This window comes from Pan paniscus, chromosome 10, assembly GCF_029289425.2.
Source record: "Pan paniscus chromosome 10, NHGRI_mPanPan1-v2.0_pri, whole genome shotgun sequence".
NCBI classification, from domain to species: domain Eukaryota; kingdom Metazoa; phylum Chordata; class Mammalia; order Primates; family Hominidae; genus Pan; species Pan paniscus.
The window spans coordinates 130,200,165-130,222,342 of NC_073259.2; the positions used below are offsets into that span (position 1 = coordinate 130,200,165).

The window sequence follows — 22,178 nt, forward strand, 5'->3', positions numbered from 1 at the left end:
GTGTACAAAACCCATAAGAAACAACATCCAGAAGTGGTCCCAAATATATGTATCTATGGGAAGGGGGTGTATGATGAAGATGGACCTTTAGTTTAATGGGGAAAGATGGATTATTTAGGAAATCTTACCTAAAGCAGGATCCCTACATCATCCCTGTACATTCATTCCACCAAATAAATCCTAGTTGGCTTTATTGAATTGAATGTAACAAGGGAAGCCGTGAAAGTTCTAGAAGGAAATAGGTAAGTGTTTTCAAAGTCTTAGGCTAGGAAAAGCCTTGTTAAGTACGACACAAAAAACAGAAGCATAAAAGAAAGGACTTCTAAATTTTGACTATGTTAATGAAAATTAGTGTTTATCACAGCATTGTTTATTTGAAACAGCACGTCTGTTAATATAAATGTATGTGTCTGTGGGGAAATGGTTAAGTAGATTATGATAAATGTGTACAGTGAAATATTCTATATATAAAAATAAAATAAAATATAACTTTATTGGCATAAGATGTCTGTGACATATAAGTGAAAAATGGGTTATAAAACAAACCTGTTCCTACCTATTTAAGCATTATGTTATTCATATATATATGGATTTTTTGGTTTTTTTCTTTTTGTTTTGAGACAGGGTCTCACTCTGCCACGCAGGCTAGAGTACAGTGGTGAGTTCACAGCTCACTGCAGCCCTGCAGCTTCCACCTCCTGGACTCAGGTGCTCCTCCCACCTCAGCCTCCCGAGTAGCTGGGACTACAGGCATGTACCACCACACCTGGCTAATTTTTGTATCTTTTGTAGAGATATGGTTTCGCCATGCTGTCCAGGCTGGTCTCGCTCTTCTGGGTTCAAGCGATCCACCCACCTCAGCCTCCCAAAGTGCTAGGATTACAGATGTGAGCCACCACATCCAGCCTATTTATATATTTTTATCTTTATTTATATACATACATAGTCAGATGAATATGTATTGCCAAGACTTAAGAGCCAACTTCAGAGTTAGAACAGTCCATATAACTGCCTTCATTTCTTTTTTTTTTTGAGACGGAGTCTCGCTCTGTCGCCCAGGCTGGAGTACAGTGGTACGATCTCAGCTCAGTGTAAGCTCCGCCTCCCAGGTTCATGCCATTCTCCTGCGTCAGCCTCCCGAGGAGCTGGGAGTACAGGCACCCGCCAGCATGCCTGGCTAATTTTTTTGTATTTTTAGGAGAGACGGAGTTTCACTGTGTTAGCCAGGATGGTCTCGATCTCCTGACCTCGTGATCCGCCCGCCTCGGCCTCCCAAAGTGCTGGGATTACAGGCGTGAGCCACTGCATCCGGCCTTTTTTTTTTTTTTTTTTTTTGAGACAGCATTTCACTCTTGTTGCCCAGGCTAGGGTGTAATGGCGCAATCTTGGCTCACCGCGCAACCTCTGCCTCCCAGGTTCAAGTGATTCTCCTGCCTCAGCCTCCTAAGTAGCTGGGATTACAGGCATGTGCTACCACACCCGGCTAATTTTTGTATTTTTAGTAGACAGGGTTTCATCATGTTGGCCAGACTGGTATCGAACTCCTGATCTCAGGTGATCCACCCACCTCAGCCTCCCAAAGTGCTGGGATTACAGGTGTGAGCCACTGCGCCTGGCTGACTGCCTTCATTTCTAATACCAAATGCAAGTTGGGGAGTTCCCCAAACCACCCTCAGTTTCAATAATTCACTAGAAAAACAGAACGCACTGAAAAGTATTATATTCATGGTTGCAGTATATTATAAGGAAAGGATTCAAATTAAAATCAGCCAAGACGCAAGTTTTTACTGGACTTGATCCATTCTACCCCTGTGGTTGACCTTTAGTCTCTAGCCCCGCCCAGATGTCTGGCTAAGACCTTTAGTTAGCCTTTCCTCTGGAGGTTGGAACTGATACCCTGTGCTCCAGGCCCCCATTGTAAGTCAGATTGGTAACTGTTCTGTGGCCAAAGCCCCCAGGCAAACAAAGACACTCCCATCAGGCAGAACTAATTTCTAATTCCAGGGGCCTAGAATTCACCTCCCAGCAAGCAGCCCAGGGCAAAGGCTGGACCTCTCTTTGGGAAGGTTACTTCTTTTTTTTTTTTTTTTTTGGGGGGGGGGGCAGGGTCTCACTCTGTCGCCCAGGAGTGCGGTGGCACGATCTCGGCTCACCTCAACCCCCACCTCCCGGGTTCAAGCGATTCTCCTGCTTCAGCCTCCCGAGTAGCTGGGATTACAGGTGTGCGCCACTACTGCCCAGTTAATTTTTTTATTTTTAGTAGAGATGGGGTTTCATCATGTTGGCCAGGCTGGTCTTGAACTCCTGACCTCAAATGATCCACCTGCCTCAGCCTCCCAAAGTGCTGGGATTACAATCGTGAGCCACCGCACCCAGCCAGGAAGACTACTTCTTTGCTACACGATATTATCACCAAAATGTAACAGGTTATTTCTAGGTGGCGGAATTGAAGGTGAGTTTGCTTTTGTTCTTTGCACTTTTCCTTTTTGTTTGAATTTTCTTTTATTATGGATAGATATGTATTTTAATCAATAAAACTACAAAAGCTTAAAAGATAAAAGTGAAAACTAAATCTCTGAATGGGTGGGAGGGCAGGCAGGGAGGCAGTACAAGAAATTCTAAAGAAAAACCAGTAGTGGCCGGGCGCGGTGTCTCACGCCTATAATCCCAGCACTTTGGGAGGCCGAGGCAGGTGGATCACCTGAGGTCGGGAGTTCAAGACCACCCTGGCTAACATGGTGAAACCCCGTCTCTACTAAAAATATAAAAAATTAGCTGGGCATGGTAGCGGGCACCTGTCATCCCAACTACTCAGGAGGCTGAGGAGGAGAACTGCTTGAACCTGGGAGGCAGAGAGGTTGCAGTGAGTCAAGATCGCACCATTGCACTCCAGCCTGGGCAACTCCTTCTCAAAAAAAAAAAAAAAAAAAAAAAGACCAGTAGAGATGACTACACAAATATGTAACCTACATTCAAAAGACATGCCATAAAAACAAGTAAAAGACAATGAAAATCCTAGGGGAAACATTTGCAGAAACATCACAAAGCATTAGTACCACTAATATTATAATATTGCGAATATAAAATAGCAGGGGAAACAATGGCTGACACCTGGGCACAGCTGTAATCCCAGTACTTCGGGAGGCTGAGGTGGGCAGATCACCTGAGGTCAGGAGTTCAAGACCAGCCTGGCCAACATGGCAAAACCCTGTCTCTACAAAAACACAAAAATTAGCCAGGCATGATGGCAGTACCTGTAATCCCAGCTACTTGGGAGGCTGAGGCAGGAGAATCGCTTGAACCCGGGAGGTGGAGGTTGCAGTGAGCCAAGATCATGCTGCTGCAATGCAGCCTGGGTGACAGAGCGAGACTCCATCTGAAAACACACACACACACACACACACACACACACACACACACACACACACACACACAAACAACACTGACATTTCAATGACTGTAAATGACGTGTAGTCTGTTTACCAGTAATGTCCCAAAGCCAATTTCCCGGCTTTGACATTGTGCTCCAGCGATACAAGAGCCACCACTGGGGAAAGCTGGGTGAAGGGTACGTGGAGCTCTTTGTTCCATTTGTGTGACTTCCTGTGAGTCTATAATTACTTCAGAATAAGTTTTTTAAAAAATTTTATTATTATTATACTTTAAGTTTTAGGGTACATGTGCACAACGTGCAGGTTTGTTACATATGTATACATGTGCCATGTTGGTTTTTAGAAAAGGCAAAGGGCATGGGCAAACAGCTCAGAAAATAAGGGGCACATGGCTAACGCGCAGGTTTTTAATTATGAAATTTCATTAACAAATGATGCAAATTGAAGTGAAATACCAAGTTTGCCTCTTGCAAATCTGGTTTCATCTCCAGTCCGGAGGAGTGGGGAGCACCTTGGGGTCTGATTGGGGTTTACTCTTCTGGCGAGGAAACCTAGGACTCTGGCTTTAAATGGTGCCCTGCCCAGGGGTCCCTGCCCCTGCCCCTGCCTGAAAGTCCACTTATGGCTTGAATCTGACAGGAAACTTAAGAACATGCCCAAGAAGCTCCTAAAACTCAGGAGCATGCCTCACCATGCCCAGCATTGACCGCGTGCTGGGCCCAGGCCCTCATATCTGCTATGGCTGACCCAGCCGTCCAGTGTGGTGGATGTGGTCACTGTTTTGCAGAAGGTGGGCTGGGCCGGGCCGGCCTGGGTGACAAGGCCAGAAATGGAACCACTCTGCTTTCTTTGTTGGTTAGAAGTGGTCTAGACATGGTGGTGTCTGTCCTCTAGTGGAAGGCCTGGACACAGCCCATCCCAGGCAGGGTGAAGTCACCATTGCAGGCGGGCACATCTTGCCTGGTATCCACTCCCTCAAGTTGCCCTATTTTTGGGTGGTCATGGAAATGATTACTCCCTGCTTTTCACACAGAAAAGACAAACATACACCCTCACAAACAAGCTGGCACGCATGTGGGCGGAGCACCTGCAGGCACTCGAACACTCGCACACTGGAGTGTGCACCAGCCTTCCCGCCACAGCCCTCGGATCCTGCTTCTCCAACAGGATGTTCTTTGAATGTAAGAAAAAAGATGCCAAGAGATCCACGAGGAGGATGGAGCAGGACCTGAAACCCCCTGGGGTTCCTCCATAGGAGACTCTCTGCTCGGGCAGGTGGCCCGACATGCACACTGCCCCTCCTGTCAAGCCATTGGCTGTGGCCCCTCCCGCGTGCCAGCTCCTCAATGAACCTTTGTTCGTCTGTAGCCTGTTAGCTTTGGCTGCTGGCAGCCTGTGGGACCAGGCCCACATCCCAGGACTAGCCGATAGAGACTGCCCTTTTGAAGCAAGTGAATTGGACTCCTGGAAGAGTCATTCCTCCACTCCCTCATTGAAACCACCTAATAACCGTGATCCTCATATCTGGATCTGGTGCACAGAATTGACTCATTCACAAGTTTATATCTGTTTTTGTGATGAATTGCCTTCCGCAATTAACTAGAAGCCCTAGAATGTCTTGGACCTTGCCTGGTCTTTTTTCCTTGTTTATTTTGAAAAAGTAATACAGTAGTCCCCCCTTATCTGAGGGGGTGTGTTCTAAGACCCCAGTGGATGCCTGAAAGCTCAGATAGTGCCGAACCCTGTATACAGTACATTTTTTTCACATGTTAGCTATATACTTGTGATAAAGCTTAATTTATAATTTAGGCACAGTAAGAGATTAACAACAATAATAACATAGAGCAATTATGACAATCTACTATTCACAATTGCATGGATAGAAAATCTGTTTTCACCATAGATCTTAGCAACCTCAGCCTATGACTTTTTTCCTTGTTAAGTTGAGAACTTTCACCTTTTCACTTAATGAAAGCACTTTAAGGCTTCTCTAGGTCATATCTGAATTGCCAGCATCACTACTCTTATGCTTTGTGGCCATTATTAAGTAAAATAAGGGCTACCTGAACATAAGCATTGTGATACCACAACCATGGATGTGATCACTGAGATGGCTGCGAAGTGACTTAGCAGGTGGGTGGCAACTGCAGCGTGCATCTGCTGGACAAAGGGATGAGTCATGTCCCAGGCGGGACAGAGCGGCACGAGACTTCATGCCATTCCAAATGGTGCACGGTTTAGGATTTATAGATTGTTTATTTCTGCAACTTTCCATGTAATATTTTCAGACAGCGGTTGATCATGGGTAAAGCACAATACCGCAGAAAAGAGAGGAATGCTGTACATTACAGTGTTATATTTCAACAATACAAAACAGTGATGGGTGAACACTCCTTCTCACTGGACCCCTTGCTTCTCCAGCTCATCTCTGCAAAGGGAAATCGCTGTGGCACTCTTACCTTTTCTTATGTATCCATCTCGGCTGTCTTTTCTCCTCCCTCCTCTCCTACGTGTCTGTGTGGATATCTCTGAATATAAACGGTAGCCATACCAGGCCGGGCGCGGTGGCGCACGCCTACAATCCCAGCACTTTGGGAGGCCAAGGTGGGTGGATTGCTTGAGGTCAGGAGTTCGAGACCAGCCTGGCTAACATGGTGAAACCCTGTCTCTACTAAAAATACAAAAATTAGCTGGGCGTGGTGGTACACGCCTGTTATCCCAGCTACTCGGGAGGCTTAGGCAGGGGAATTGCTTGAACCCGGGAGGCGGAGGTTGCAGTGAGCTGAGATTGCCACTGCACTCCAACCTGGCGACAGAGTGAGACTCCCATCTCAAAAAAAAAAAAATAGATAATAAAAATAAAAAACACATGGGCTGGGCACGGTGGCTTGTGCCTGTAATCCCAGCACTTTGGGAGGTCGAAGCGGGCAGATCACGAGGTCAGGAGATCAAGACCATCCTGGCTAACATGGTGAAACCCCGTCTCTACTAAAAATACAAAAAATTAGCTGGGCATGGTGGCAGCGGGCATCTGTAGTCCCAGCTACTTGGAGGCTGAGGAAGGACAGTGGCGTGAACCTGGGAGGTGGAGCTTGCAGTGAGCCGAGATCGCGCCACTACAATCCAGCCTGGGCGACAGAGTGAGACTCTGTCTCAAAAAAACAAAACAAAACAAAACAAAACAAACAAAAAAACAGAAAAAAGAAAAACAAATGGTAGCCATACCATATATCTTGTACCTTGGTTTTATTTTTGTTTTTTCACTTAACAGTGCATCTTGTAGGTCTTCCCTATATGTTACCACATAGAAATGTGTTATTTTAAAAATTACCCCGTAGTGTTCCACTGTGTAGATATGCCAGTTTTTTTGTTTTGTTTTGTTTTGTTTTTGAGATGAGCCTCGCTGTGTCGCCCAGGCTGGAGTGCAATGGCGCAATCTCAGCTCACTGCAAGCTCCGCCTCCCAGGTTCATGCCATTCTCCTGCCTCAGCCTCCCAAATAGCTGGGACTACAGGCACCTGCCACCACACCCGGCTAATTTTTTGTATTTTTAGTAGAGATGGGGTTTCACCGTGTTAGCCAGGATGGTCTCAATCTCCTGACCTTGTGATCCACCCACCTCGGCCTCCCAAAGTGCTGGGATTACAGGCGTGAGCCACCGCACCCGGTGATATGCCAGTTTTGACTGGTTCCCTGTGATGAATATCTAGGTTATTTCCAACCTTTTGCTGCCGCAAACAGTGCTGCAGTTTAATGTCCTTCTCTTCACGTCTTTGTGCCCATGTGAGGTGGATCTGTTGAATCACTTCCTAGGAGTGGGCTTGTGGGTCACAGGGATGTGCAGTTACGGTGTTGATGGGCAGTTGTCAGCTTGCCCTTCAAAAAGGCTCACAATTGTTTTTGCCCATCATTCTATCCCCAGCACCAGCTTAGTGACGAGAACTCTTCCCCACCAGAGCTCTAAACCGATTGGGAAGTAAAACGGAGGAATCACTTTGTAGCAGCGCTATTCGCTGTAGCCCAAAGGTGGATACGACCTGTGTCCTACTGATGATGGATAAACAGAATGTGGTCCATCTCTACATGGAATATGATTCTGCCTTGAAAGTAATGAAGTTCTGAGAATATTTTTTTCTTTCTTTCCCCCTCCCTCCCTTCTTCTCTCTTTCTCTCTTCCCTTCCTTCTCCTTCTCTTTCTTTTCTCTTTTCTTTTCTTCTTTTGAGACAGGGTCTTGCCCTGTCACCCAGGCTGGAGTGCAGTGGTACAATAGTGGCTCACTGCAGCCTTGACCTCCTGGGCTCGAGCGATCCTCCCATCTCAGTCTTCTGAGTAGCTAGGACCACAGGCACATGCCACCAAGCCCAGCTGATTTTCTGATTTTTTGTGGAGATGGTGGTCTCTCACTACGTTACCCAGACCAGTCTCAAACTCCTGGGCTCAAGCAGTTCTCCTGCCTTGGCCCCTCAAAGTGCTGGGATTACAAGTGGGGAACTAGGTAATGGTGCTGGTTATAAAACATTGTGAATGTTCTTAATGGCACTGAATCATCTACTTTAAAATGGTTAAAATGGTAAATTTTATATTTATTTTACTGCAAGAAAAAGAGTCAGCAGATGGTGGCCAAAATATTACCTTTATTGTTGACCAAGCTGAGGATACGGCTTATAAGACAACCCCGGACTGACCTTCCACCTCCACCCCCTCTTCAGGAGCAGGGGAAGGAGGGAACGACCCCAGCCCAGGTTCTTCTTCAGCACTCATTGTACCTGTCCTGCAGCACTCACTGTGAGATGCCCCACTCTACCTGTCTGTCAGGGAGTAGGGAGGAAGCCAGGGATGTTTTGCTAAGGGGTGTCCCTCTAAGAAGCACCAGGAATGGTGAAGAAACGTTGCCCCATGACAAACAAATATGGTTGAATGAACAAATGAATGGGCTCCACCACTGTTCTGAGACCTGTAACGACAGCCCCAGAGCCCTCTGCATGCTTGTTTTTTTTTTTTTTTTTTTTTTGAAACGGTGTCTCACTCTGTCGCCAGGCTGGAATGCAGTGGTGCCATCTTGGCTCACTGCAACCTCTGCCTCCCAGGTTCAAGCGATTCCCCTGCCTCAGCCTCCCAAGTAGGTGGGACTACAGATGCGTGCCACCATGCCCAGCTAATTTTTGTATTTTTAGTAGAGGTGGAGTTTCACCATGTTGGCCAGGATGGTCTTGATCTCTTGACCTCATGATCTGCCTGCCTCGGCCTCCCAAAGTGCTGGAATTACAGGCGCGAGCCACTGCGCCCAGCCTTTTCTTTTTTTTTTTTTTTTTAAATTGAGACGGAGTCTTGCTCTGCTGCCCAGGCTGGAGTGCAGCGGCGAGGTCTCAGCCTCCTGAGTAGCTGGGATTACAGGCACGTGCCACCATGCCTGACTAATTTTTGTATTTTTAGTAGAGACAGGATTTCACCATGTTGGCCAGGCTGGTCTCGTGACCCTCCTGACCCTCGTGATCTGCCCACCTCGGCCTCCCAAAGTGCTGAGATTACAGGTGTGAGCCACCGTGCCCGGCCTCTGCCTGCTTTCTTTTGGAGAGAATGGTCTGAGCAGGAGTCAGGAGTTCGTCCCAGCCGGACCCAACAGAATTAGGGACCCCTGACCTGGCCATACCTGGCCTGCCCTCTCTGCCTGCCCCTGTTCTTACTTCCAGCTTGGTCTGTGCAAGGCTTGCAATTTAATTTCCTTCCATTCCAAAGCAGTCTCTTGCCAGCCCTCTGAGGAATTCATAGTTTGCTAGTTTCATCCAAGAAAAGTTTTGAGAGAGACCTTTGTTGTACTGTGAATTTCCTGTTTCATGTCAAGAACCTGCCTTCTAGGAAGGGCAGCTGTGGCAGGGTGGTGTAAAGATTGTTCTTCATGGAAAATTTAGCATTCATTTAATAACTGCATATTTAAAACACCTCCCACGTGCCAGGCCCTGTGCTGGCGACCCTAGGCGATGGCCTTCCCACAGAGGGGGAGGAGAGGGCTAGCGAATGGGTGAGTGCAGTCGGCCTTCTCTGTTCTGATGGGCAGATGGCAGGGGCGGGTTCAGGAGGTGGAGGCCAGAGGAGGATTGCGTGTCTTGGGGGAAGCCAGTGGTCTTGCAGAAATGGTCAGAACATGTTTCTGGTCTGCTTTAAAGAAGGAATGGAGCATAATCCAAGTTAGACTAAGAGGCAGCCCAGTCACCTTTGTCTGGAAGATGTTGAGCTGGCAGCATGAGTTAGGGGAGCAGAAGTCCCCCCAGTCACAGACGCTTTCTGGCGGTGCTTCCCTGGGGGCTCTGCCAGGGAGGGCTGCCCTCCACTGCTGCAGGCTCCCTTGTGGGCTTTTTTAAAAAAATTTTTAGACAGGGTCTCTCTCTGTCACGCAGGCTGAGGTGCAGTGGCACCATGATAGCTCACTGCACCCTCCAACTCCTGGGCTCCAGGGATCCTCCCACCTCAGCCTTCCAAGTAGCCAGGACCACAGGCACAGGCTACCACTCCCTGCTACTTTTTTCTTTTTCTTTTTCTTTTTTTTTTGAGACGGAGTCTTGCTCTGTCGTCCGGGCTGGAGTGCAGTGATGCGATCTCGGCTCACTGTACTCTCCGCCTCCCGGGTTCACGCCATTCTCCGGCCTTAGCCTCCCAAGTAGCTGGGAGTACAGGCGCCCGCCACCACAACGCCTGACTAATTTTTTTTGTATTTTTAGTAGAGACGGGGGTTTCACCATGTTAGCCAGGATGGTCTCGATCTCTTGACCTCGTGATACACCCGCCTCCGCCTCCCAAAGTGGTGGGATTACAGGCGTGAGCTACCGTGCCCGGCCTTCTTTTCTTTTTCTTTTCTTTTTTTTTTTTTAAAGAGACGAGGTCTTGTTATATTGCCCAGGCTGGTCTGGAACTCGTGAGCTCAAGTGATCCTCCCGCCTCAGCCCTCCAAGTGCTGGGATTACAGGCGTGAGCCACTGCACCTGGCCCATTGTGGGACTTTTAGAGCAGCTTTTCCTGAGTACCCTGTGAAGAAGGGTCCCCGTGGAGGTCTGCGTAGGAAATGTCCCTGCTCCTCTCCTTGAAGATTGACGGGGCACAGCCTAACAGCTCTGCCAGGCCCATCAGGAGCCTGCCCAGGGTTTCTGGGCATGAGTCGTCCAGGGCGTCCCTTCCTTTGTGACACCTGACGCATTCATTGCCACCTTGCCACCTTCTGAGGCATCACAGAACTTCACGCGTTGCCTCCTCAGATCTTGACTTGAAATTGCCTTGGGGGCGGGCTGGGGGTGCAGGCCGTCGACCTTTTCCGGCCCGCCGTGTCTGGTTTGTTTGGATTTTGAGTTGGACGCCCTTCTTTGTGTTTGTTGAGCGCCACCTGTTGGTCATAGAGATATTACCGAAACTCGGGGTGGAACGGTGATCCCAGTTGGGAGTTCTGGTCTCTGTGTTGCTGCTGAAGTCTGACTGTGTTTGACGTAAACACCCAAAGAAAAGGGAAACATTTCAGCTCACGGAGAGGAAGAAGAGGGGACCCTCAAACTAAACTTTGAGGTTTCTAGCCTGTAAGGCTAAATTTCCCTGCGTCTTGCCGCTCCCCTCATTGTGTGTGATTAAAGCTGTTGGTATGACACCCTCTGCCCTCCAGCTTTGTCTGCTGTACCACCTGCCTTCAGACTCCCTTTTTTGGTTGGTTATTTTTGTTTGTTTGTTTTCTGAGACGGTCTTGCTCTTTCACTTAGGCTGGAGTGCATTGGTGCCATCATGGCTCACTGCAACCTCAAACACCTGGGCTCAAGCGACCTTCCTGCCTCAGTCTCTCCAGTAGCTAGGACTATAGACGCGTGCCACCATGCCCGGTTCACACATTGAGGGCTTTTCACTGCCTCGATCAGGCTGAGTTCTGCTCACTGGGGCCACCACAGGCCAGGCAGAAGGAACTGTGTGGGCTTCGTCGAGCTGGCTTTCCCTATCCACTAGGCCTTTGCTTAAACGCCACTTCCTCCAGAAAGCCTCCCCTCGCTGCTCTGGTCAGGTTGGTTATCCACCTTGTGCCCACAGCCATCTGCCCTTCAGGACGCTGAGCGCAGAGGCATGACGTGTGCTCCCACCCAAGGCGTGCTGCATGAGGGGAACCTCCCCGCCTCAGCCGCCCCCCTGCCTCAGCTGCCCCCCTCCTCAGCCGTCCCCCTCCTCAGCCGTCCCCCACCTCAGCCGTCCCCCGCCCTCAGCCGTCCCCCGCCCTCAGTCCTCGGCTCTTCATAGCGCAGAGCAGATGAGGCTTCTGCAGCTACGCAATCCCACCCTCAGGGCTGGCCTGGCACTCGGAGCTGACCTCTGCCCAGGTCTCTGTTCCTGGTGTTGGCAGAGGGCACCGGTGTCACCTTTTCCACCTGTGGAGAAAGAGGAACCACATGGCAATATGGCAAACATAAGAGAAAGGACTTCAGGGCGGGGGTTGTTAAAAACATCATACCCTTCAATGTATGTACCTACTATGTACTCATAAAAATCAAAACAATTTTTTTTTTAAATTATGCCTTTTGCCAGGCACGGTGGTGCATGCCTGTAATCCTACCACTTCTGGAGGCCGAGGTGGGAGGATCACTTGAGGTCAGGGGTTCAAAACCAGCCTGACGAACGTGGTGAAACCCTGTCTCTACTAAAAATACAAAAATTAGGCCGGGCTTGGTGGCTCACGCCTGTAATCCCAGCACTTTGGGAGGCCGAGGCAGGCAGATCAGCTGAGGTCGGGAGTTCCAGACCAGCCTGACCAACATGATGAAATCCCATTTCTACTAAAAATAGAAAATTAGCTGGGTGTGGTGGCGCATGCCTGTAATCCCAGCTATACGGGAGGCTGAGGCAGGAGAATCACTTGAACCCGGGAGGCAGAGGTTGCCGTGAGCTGAGGTCGCGCCATTGCACTCCAGGCTGGGCAACAAGAGCGAAACTCCATCTCCAAAAACAAACAAAAATTTGGCTGATGTGGTGGTGGGCACCTGTAGTCCCAGCTACTCGGTTGGCTGAGGCGGCAGAATCGCTTGAAGCCAGGAGGCGGAAGTTGCAGTGAGCCAAGATCTCGCCACTGCACTCCAGCCTGGGCAACAGAGCGAGACTCCATCTCAAAAAAAAAAAAAATTATGCCTTTCAGTAATAACTTAACTCTAGATCATTGAGATTGTTATTAATATCTTTGTGTTTGCTTTAGGGTTTACCAGTTGTGTGTGTGTCTAAGCATGTGTGTGTGTGTATTTTACTGTACACAAATGTGCTTTCATTTAGTCCTTATTAACACACTCTAGAGGAGGAGGCGTCATTCTGATTTTACCCAGGGCACTGCTGTGGTAGGCAGCAGGTACGCCATGACACAGCAGTGGCTGTCTGATTCCGTAGCTGCCTGCTGTACCACCGGTGAGGCCAGGCCCTCAGCATGGAGGTGGGTTAGATGAGCCTTTGAACTTGGGAGAGAAGGAAGGAAGAAGGTGTGTGACTACTCTGAGTCCCTGACCCGTTGTGCAGAGGCTGCTGCTGTCTGCGTGTCTCTTGTGTGCTGAGAGGATGCACTGTGACATTTTTCTGGGGGAGTCATAACCTTCTGGCCTGTATTGCCCAAAGCCTGGGCTCCTTGGGGGTTTGGGTGGGGATAGGCACAAGGGTCCTGCCAGGGGCACAGCCAGGGCATCTGCCTTCCAGGGCAGGTTCCAGGTTCACAGAATGTTTGCTGCTCAGGCGCTTCCTGTGAAGACTGCAGCTACTGTTGGCAAATCTCGGCTTGCCACGTGGCCTTTCTGAGTGGGACTGGAGAAGGGGCAGGGCTGTGGCCTGTGGTCAGATCAAACCTCCACAGCCGCACTGTGATATGGACCAGAAATAGTGCCTTGCCCATCTCAAGCCATCTGAAAAAGAGAAACCCTATGCGGGCTGCCCAGAGATGGCTCCCGGCCTAGCACTTGGAAAACTGAGCTGCCCAAGACAGCTGTGCCACCAGGGAGGCTGGGTTTACAAGTGCTCTGGACTTATTGAATGAAGAATTGTTAATTGAGCCCCTACTATGTGCCAAGCCACCAAACGTCCTCCCTAGAGGAGCTGCAGTGTCAACAGGGAAAGGTGCTTGTGTGCAGACACTACTACATAAGAGCTCCCGTGAGACCGTCCCCGAGTGGAGGAGAGCAGAGGGACCCTGAAGGAATCAGCAGCAGCCTGGGAGAGGCCAGGCCAGCTCAGAGGAGATGGTGTCGGGGGCAGCATCTTGAAGGATTAGGAGGTGGCTGAGTGGAGGGCCATCAAGAGTGAGGACCATGTCAGAGGCTCTGGGAGGCAGAATAGGCCCTGCCCTGCAGGCGCTCAGGCCAGTGGGATGCTCGGGTACTTGGATTGTGAATGCCTCGTGGGGGCTGGTGGCAAAGCAGGCAGGCCACGACCAGGTCACAGGAGCCTGGTTTTCACTCTGTGGTCAACAGATTTCTTTTAATTTTTAGTTATGGAAAATTTGTAGGATATGCCAAAGTAGACGGAAGAATGTAGTGAACCCCACATGCTGCCACCGCACACACCAGTTGCTGTGTGACCCATGACTGCCCTTGGTCTGCCCCTCTCTGGAAACAAGAATGACTTTGAATCCAGGAAGGGAGGCTCGTCAAATGTGAATAACAATGAACAGCCCAAATGCAACCTTTGCTCCTCCTGGAGGGCACTCACTGCATGCCCAGTGTTCAGTTTGTGAGTCTGGTTCATGGAATCCTCCCAGCAGCCCTCTGCAGAGGTGTTTGGGTTAAAGTCCCTTCAACAGATATTGGTGGGTGGCTCCAAGGCTGCAAAACCCCCACGGCCAGTCCTGCCCTCCGTGCCCTGACAGCATCCCCGCCATGCCCTGCCCTGTGTGGTTCTGAAGAAATCCCCCAGTGACCTGAATTCCATGAAGCCGGGTGTATGGCTGGGGGTGGATCAGTCAAGAGTTTGGTCCTGGAATGATCGGGTGGCACTTTGTAATTTCACTTCAATTTCAGAGTAACCACTGAGTCTCCCCGCTTTGCCTTGCCTTTCAGTGGGAAGTTGGTGTCTCCAAAGTGGAAGAATTTCAAGGGCCTGAAGCTACAGTGGAGAGACAAGATCCGGCTCAATAATGCCATCTGGCGGGCCTGGTACATGCAGTGTAAGTGCCGCCCAGCCTGGGCGCCGGTGGTGGTCAGAACTTCACGGCCTGGAGGCCTGGGCACCCAGGGACCAGAGTCTGCTCCTGGGACCTGGTGTTTCTAACAGAAGTTCAGTCTGTGCAGACAGGAAACCCAAGCCAAGTCCTAGGGGAGTGGACATTTATTGGCCATCAGGCCCAGCAGAGGAGTGGCATCTGAAGAGTCAGGGAGCAGGTCTAGGAAGACTCAGGCATGGGCCTTCTCTCTCCAGCCCGAGTGTCATGGACCCGGTAGCTTCTCCGGGAGATGAGTGTGCTAGGGCAGGCTTGTGTTGGGCTGGCCTTTCTCTGAGAAGCCACACTGCCTCTCTGACTGAGGCGTTCGTTATTGACAGATTCCTCTCCTTTCACCTGGACTCCTTTATTTCCCTGAAATCTCCTTTTCCTAGGGAAGGAGAAGGAAAGGGTACCTGGGAATGTGGTCTGCCCTAGGGGAGGGGTGCAGCAGACAGGCTGAGGCTCCCTCAGGGGTCTGGATCATGGTGCTGACTCTCACCCTCTCTCTGCTCAGATCTGGAGAAGCGCAAGAATCCTGTGTGCCACTTTGTGACACCCCTGGACGGCTCTGTGGATGTAGACGAGCACCGCCGGCCGGAGGTACTTGGCAGTGACCAAGGGTGGCTGAGAGTGGAAACATACCAGCACCTCACCAGGAGTGGCTCACCGCGGGCTGGTCCTGCAGGAGAGGCTGCCGAGGGTAGTGCAGGGCCTGCCCTGCGCCATCCATGCCCTGGGGGCCAGGCCTGGGAGCTGGTGGCCTCTGGCAACCCCAGGCTGCAGAGCCTCCCCCTTCTCAGAGGGACTGGCCCAGGGACTGAGGGGGTTAATATCTTTCTGTTAATTTTTAAAGTGTGTGTCTATGTGTGATTATACATGCACAGGAAGTGTCTAGAGGAATATATAGAAGTGTCTTTATTAAGAGACTTCAGGAACCTCTGGGGAGTAGGATTAGGGCTGCCAGATGAGGGGGAGATGCTTTCTTCACTGCATACTCTTCTGTGTGGCTTTAATTTTGTCTAGGCATGTCTCACTGTTAACGATAAAGGGGGAATTTAGAAGGTAAGCTAATGAAAGACAGTTTTGAGACAGGTATAATCTGGTATTAGACACTATCAAGGGATATCATTTTGTTGGGTATGGCAATATTGTAATCAGTTCTTTTTAACAGAAAAGCATCTTTGCTGTCGAGGACACACACACAGTGTTTGTAGGTGAGGTGATTTGGGCCTTGAGATCAGAAAGTGAGGCAACCCCAGGCATTGGGGCTCCTTATCTCTGGAGCTCGAAGGCTGTCATGCAAGGCATCCACACTGGCATCACGCGAAGGTTGGATGAGAGGCCCCTGGAGGGCACATTCCACCTGAAACTTCCTGGAATTGGCTGTTCATTTTTGCCCTTTGAATGTGGCAGAGGCTGCGGGGAAGGGGCATTTATGGGGGGGCTTGGGAATTGCTGCAGTGTTCCCCTGCTTCTTCCTCTGCTGGAGCATTCTGCTCTCACCCTGTCCTCCTGGACAGAGCCTCAGGACCGTGCCCCCAAGGCCTTTGGCTACCTTAGGTCTTGAAATGACAGCGCATTGTTAGCTAGAGGGTCTGCTATAGCATGGAAGAAGTGGGACGTACTTTCTGAGTGATGTGGTAGCCACTGTGGGGTTTCCCGCTGGATTGCCTAAGGCCTGATTGTAGTGCCGGATACTCAGTACACCAGTTGAGCTTTGCTAATCAAGCAGAGCCCCCTCTTCACTCTGCCCTCTGTCCCTGTCCTAGGCCATCACCACGGAAGGGAAGTACTGGAAGAGCCGCATCGAGATTGTGATCCGGGAGTATCACAAGTGGAGAACCTACTTCAAGAAAAGGGTATCTGGCTGGAGTGTTCAGGCAGCCCGCCTAGGGAGGGAGTGGGCAGAGTCCCTGGTTCAGGGCCCTGGCCGAGGCAGTAGGCTCCACAGCTGCCCCACCTGAACGTGGAGCGTCAAGCAGTAAATCTGGGGCCCAGCGTGCCAGACTAGCCTGGGCAATGGCCTGCCTCGGTCAGGTTGTCTTTGCTCTCAGTTTCCCCATCTGTGCACTGGGTGGAAGTCTCTTTTGTGCAGGCATCGGCCTGGGGATGGTGTGAGCAGGACCCCTACCTGCCTCCCTGAGAGTTCTGTATATTCTAGAGCCCTTGGGCCCTCCTAGGGCCATTGGTGACCACCGTGTCCTGTCCCTTTGCCCACAGCTACAGCAGCACAAGGATGAGGACCTCTCCAGCCTGGTCCAGGTGGGTGAGCCTGGGAGCTCTGAGGACCCCCACTTTGACATGAGACAGCAGGGACTTCGGTGGCCCACCAGGGAGCCCTGCAAAAGGTGGCAGGCCATGGGCCCTCCCTGGAGTCTCAGGAATGGCTCAAGAAGCAGTCCAGCTCTCTCTCCTGGGTGGGCTGGAGGGAGCCGCTCTCCAAATGCCTCCACCCTGCTGCCTCACTTCCACGGAGCAGCCCTTTGACGAATTTCCCCAGGTGACAGGCGTGGGAATTCTTCGTCCCACTGTTACTCTTTGATGCTTCCTCCCCTGTGTTGGTGTCGTGTTAGGACGATGACATGCTGTATTGGCACAAGCACGGGGATGGATGGAAGACCCCCGTCCCCATGGAGGAGGATCCCCTGCTGGACACAGACATGCTCATGTCGGAATTCAGCGACACCCTCTTCTCCACACTTTCTTCACACCAGCCGGTGGCCTGGCCCAATCCCCGGGAAATAGGTAACCCAAACCAGGGCCTTGGGCTTTGAACAGCCAGCCGCTTCCTTCTCTGCCAGGCCCCCTCTGGGCCAGGGTTCCTTCAGGGCCATCTCTGAGCTGCTGCACGTCACGGTTGGGGGCAGGCAGTAAGGAAGGGAAGGATGGCCGGCCTCATTTGACATCCAGGCCGCACGTACCGAGTGGATGGGGTCTGCAGAGTGGGCCCACTGGGCAGCTGCCATTCCCGTAGTGCCATGGTGGGAGGACAGCAGCAGGGTCTAGTCTGAGTCATTGGCACATTTCAGATACCGTTCTCTTCACGGGGTACGTGTGCCGTGCCTAAGCCGAGGCGGCCGGGCCGTGACTCATGCTAAAGAAAATCAGAAGCACTCCCGGGAGTGACTGCTCACCTTGGTGGCATTCAGTCTTCCAGTTAACCTCTCAGGGAAGAGCCCAAAGATTGAAAATTAGAACAGTGTTGGGGGAGGTCTCTGTTCTCTCTTGAGCTCTTTACAGCTTCCTGGGGTGTCCATTCCCTGATACTCAATTTTACCTTCCTGGCAAAAACTTACTTTCCTGCCTTTTGAGGGTGCGGAATGGCCACAAACCCTGAGAAGGTAGAAATCCCAGCCAGCTCCTTGGAAGACTCTGGGATGTGAGCAGGGCCAGGAAGTTCTGTTCCAGGCCTTTTTTACATTCCTGCAACATTGTCTGAGAAGACAAAATGGTTCCTCTCTCTGTGATTCTTGCAGCACATCTGGGAAATGCAGACATGATCCAGCCGGGACTGATTCCTTTGCAGCCTAACCTGGACTTCATGGACACCTTTGAGCCTTTCCAGGGTGAGGACCAGAGGCAGAGAGAGCACGGTTGCCTGCATCTCCCCCAGCCCAGCACAGAGCAGATCGCTGCCTTCCTTTAAGAGGCGAGACTTGGTAGAATGGGCAAGGGGGCGAGCAAAGAATTTTTTTGTAAACTGAACTGTTTTTTGTAGTAACTGCAAGGTCTGGGAAGTTTTTCTGGGACATTGTTCAGCAAGGAAATTGGCTCTGGATTTAGCCGTGACTGTAAGCAGTTCTCCCTCGAAGCAGCAGAGGGCACTGATGACACGGCCAGCTCCCTACCAAGGCCCTGCAGTTAGATGGGTCCTTGAGCACCTGCCATTGTGACAGCAGCAGAAACGTCAGGCCTGGGAGTGTTTCAGAGCCCAGGATAGTTGCCAACATGTGTGGTTCCAACCAGAGCCCCCTTTCTACAGAAAAAAAGGTGTCTCAGGGTAATACCCTCTGTCCATGGCATCCCCCTGGGCCATGTGGGGTTTAGGGGTTTAGTCCTTGATTTGTTTGAGTCTTTTTTTTTTTTTTAGAGACAGGGTCTTGCACTGTCACCCAGGCTAGAGTGCAGTGGTTCAATCATGGTTCACTGCAGCCCTGAACTCCTGGGCTCAAGTGATCCTCCCACCTCAGCCTCCTGAGTACCTGGGACTACAGGCACACACCACCACACCCAGTTCATTTCTTCATTTTTTTGTAAAGACGGGGGTCTGCTATGTTGCCCAGGTGATCCTCCTGCCTCTGCTTCCCAAAGTGCTGGGATTACAGGTGTAAGCCATCACACCCAGCCTGTTTTAGTCTTTGTTATTTTGAGACAGAGCCTTGCTCTGTAGCCCACGCTGGAGTGCAGTGGCAAGAACACGGCTCACTGCACCCTCAACCTCCCTCCTGGACTTAAGCGATCCTTCCGCTTCAGCCTCCTGTGTAGTTGGGACCACTGGTGGCACCAACCAGGCATGGTGGTTGTGGTTGGCACCTTTTTTTTTTTTTTTTTTTTTTTTTGAGACGGGAATCTCGCTCTGTCATCAGGCTGGAGTGCAGTGGTGCGATCTTAGCTCACTGCAACCCCTGCCTCCTGGGTTCAAGCCATTCTCCTGCCTCAGCCTCCTGAGTAGCTGGGACTACAGGCATGTGCCACTACACCCAGCTAATTTTTGTATTTTTAGTAGAGATGGAGTTTCACCATGTTAGCCAGGATGGTCTTGATCTCTTGACCTCATGATCTGCCCACCTCGGCCTCCCAAAGTGCTGGGATTACAGGCATGAGCCACCACGCCTGGCCCTGTTTGAGTCTTGATTCCAGCAAATGCTGGGCACACTGAGCTCAGAAGACCCCTGCTGTTGTTTTTCAGACCTCTTCTCTTCTAGCCGCTCCATTTTTGGCTCCATGCTACCTGCATCTGCCTCAGCACCTGTACCAGATCCCAACAACCCACCTGCACAGGTAGAGGAAGCTGGGGGATGGGTGGGGGAAGGGGCTGGCAGGCACAGGGCTGCTCATCAAAGGTTTGCTGCCAGAGCAAGGCTAATGGCATAGCCACACAGTCACCAGCAAAGCGCCAAGCAGCGCTAGACCAGCACTAATGTGCAGAGGCACGATTCCATCCCTCTTTTACAGCATCCTTCAGCACCCATGGGGTGGGAGACTCTTGGTCCAGGTGTGCTTCTGCCTGAGTGCCAGGTAACCTATGTGCAGCTAGCTCTGCTCCGACTAATTAACACAGAATTAGCTAGACAGAGAAGAAAAACATGGATTACTAATAAAAATAACTTCTGTATATTTCTTTCACGTTTTACTAAGCAATCCAAAAAGTTGCTTACAGGTGCTTGGGCTACAGAGCTGAGTGAGGTACCATTCTTTGTCCTTACGGAGCCCTCATGCTTATGCCCATGACCAGTTAGACACTGGTAACCTGGCACCATCTTCAAATGGGCTCCGGGAAGGATTGCTACTGCAGAGACTGGGATCTGAACCATTGATTCCTCGTAGCTTTTCTTATTTAGGAAGAGGTGGCCTGATGACCAGTTGACACGTGAAATCGTCCTCGGGGAGCCCCGAGCAGCTGCAATCCAGGCTGCCTCTGCTCAGTAATAGAAGATGGCAGAGACTTTGGGGAGACTCTGCTGGACTCCAGAAACAAGATATTCCCAGGCTGCTAGCCAGCTGTGTGAGGGCCGTTGCCTTATCTGAGCTCTGAGTTATTTAGTTTTTAATGGAAACAAGACCCCCGCAGACACGCAGGGAAACACAAATCCCTATCAGATCAGCAGCCATGGGCGTGGAGACGTGGCCTTTGTCCCTGTGTCCCAGCGCCCGGCCTGTGTAGTTGGACTTGGCAGTGTGCAGCGCTAGAAAGGAATTGTCTGACCCCAGCATTGCTTCCTGGCTCCTTTCTTCCTTTTTCAGGAGAGCATCCTGCCGACCACAGCCCTCCCCACTGTGAGCCTTCCTGACAGCCTCATCGCGCCCCCTACCGCCCCATCCCTGGCTCACATGGATGGGCAGGGCTGTGAACACACCTCCCGGACTGAGGACCCGTTTATCCAGCCCACGGACTTCGGTCCCTCAGAGCCGCCACTGAGTGTCCCGCAGCCCTTCCTCCCTGTCTTCACCATGCCCCTGCTGTCTCCCAGCCCCGCCCCACCGCCCATCTCCCCCGTGTTACCATTAGTTCCTCCTCCTGCCACTGCCCTGAACCCCCCGGCTCCACCCACCTTCCATCAGCCGCAGAAGGTTGCTGGAGTCAACAAAGCGCCGTCTGTCATCACCCACACGGCCTCTGCCACCCTCACCCACGATGCCCCCGCCACCACCTTCAGCCAGAGTCAGGGCCTTGTGATCACCACCCATCACCCTGCCCCGTCAGCGGCCCCTTGTGGGCTGGCACTGTCTCCTGTCACCCGGCCTCCCCAGCCACGGTTAACTTTTGTGCACCCCAAACCTGTATCCTTGACTGGGGGCAGGCCTAAGCAGCCCCACAAAATAGTGCCTGCTCCCAAACCAGAGCCCGTGTCCTTGGTGTTGAAGAATGCCCGCATCGCCCCAGGTGAGCCAGGCGGGGAGACTCAGTGCGGGGCTCCCCCCGACCCAGAGGGATGTTTTCCCATCCCAAAGGCTTTCAAACTTGTGACCACCACCACCACCCTGGTGTGCATGTGCATGCGCACACACATACACTTAAATGAAACAAAAGTGTCATGAAATAATACATGGCCATGATCTAGTCCGTTTTCTATGCTCTATCTTTTTTGTTTTTTTGTTTGGTTTTTTTTTTTTTGAGACAGTCTCTGTTGCCCAGGCTGGAGTGCAGTGGCATAATCTCGGCTCACTGCAACCTCCCCCTCCTGGGTTCAAGCGATTCTCCGTCGTCAGCCTCCCGAGTAGTTGGGATTACAGGTGTGCGCCACCATACTCGGCTAATTTTTGTTTGTTTGTTTGTTTGTTTTTTGAGATGGAGTCTCACTCTGTCGCCTAGCTGGAGTGCAGTGGTGTGATCTCGGCTCACTGCAACCTCCGCCTCCTGGGTTCAAGTGATTCTCCTGCCTCAGCCTCCCGAGTTAGCTGGGATTACAGGCGCCCATCACTACACCCAGCTAATTTTTTGTATTTTTAGTAGAGATGGGGTTTCACCATGTTGGCCAGGCTGGTCTCGAACTCCTGATCTCAGGTGATCTGCCCACCTTGGCCTCCCAAAGTGCTGGGATTACAGGTGTGAGCCCCTACACCCAGTCTCTATTCTCTTTTTTTTTTTTTTGAGACGGAGTTTCACTGTTATTGCCCAGGCTGGAGTGAGATGACACGATCTTGGCTCACTGCAAGCTCTGCCTCCCGGGTTCAAGTGATTCTCCTGCCTCATCCTCCTGAGTAGCTGAGATTACAGGCATGTGCCACCACACCTGGCTAATTTTGTATTTTCAGTAGAGATGGGGTTTCACCACGTTGGCCAGGCTGGTCTCGATCTCCTGACCTCTGGTGATCCACCTGCCTCGGCCTCCCAAGGTGCTGGGATGACAGATGTGAGCCATTGCACCCAGCCTCTCTA

At 51.2% G+C, this 22,178-nt stretch overlaps 1 protein-coding gene across 4 annotated transcripts in view; it reads left to right on the plus strand.

The window, feature by feature from the left end:
* The window catches only part of MLXIP (MLX interacting protein), a 68,447-nt gene that overhangs the window by 33,855 nt on the left and 12,414 nt on the right, over positions 1–22,178 (plus strand). For all 4 annotated transcript variants that reach the window (XR_609563.4, XR_008620517.2, XM_008957740.4 and 1 more), the window contains exons 2-9: positions 14,436–14,542; positions 15,093–15,178; positions 16,348–16,437; positions 16,799–16,840; positions 17,152–17,323; positions 18,055–18,144; positions 19,488–19,579; positions 20,543–21,182. Coding sequence is in view for 2 of the 4 variants with exons in the window: in XM_008957740.4 (XP_008955988.2) it covers positions 14,436–14,542; positions 15,093–15,178; positions 16,348–16,437; positions 16,799–16,840; positions 17,152–17,323; positions 18,055–18,144; positions 19,488–19,579; positions 20,543–21,182 (1,319 nt within the window). In the remaining 2 variants the exon portion in view is untranslated. The remainder of the gene's footprint in view (positions 1–14,435; positions 14,543–15,092; positions 15,179–16,347; positions 16,438–16,798; positions 16,841–17,151; positions 17,324–18,054; positions 18,145–19,487; positions 19,580–20,542; positions 21,183–22,178) is intronic.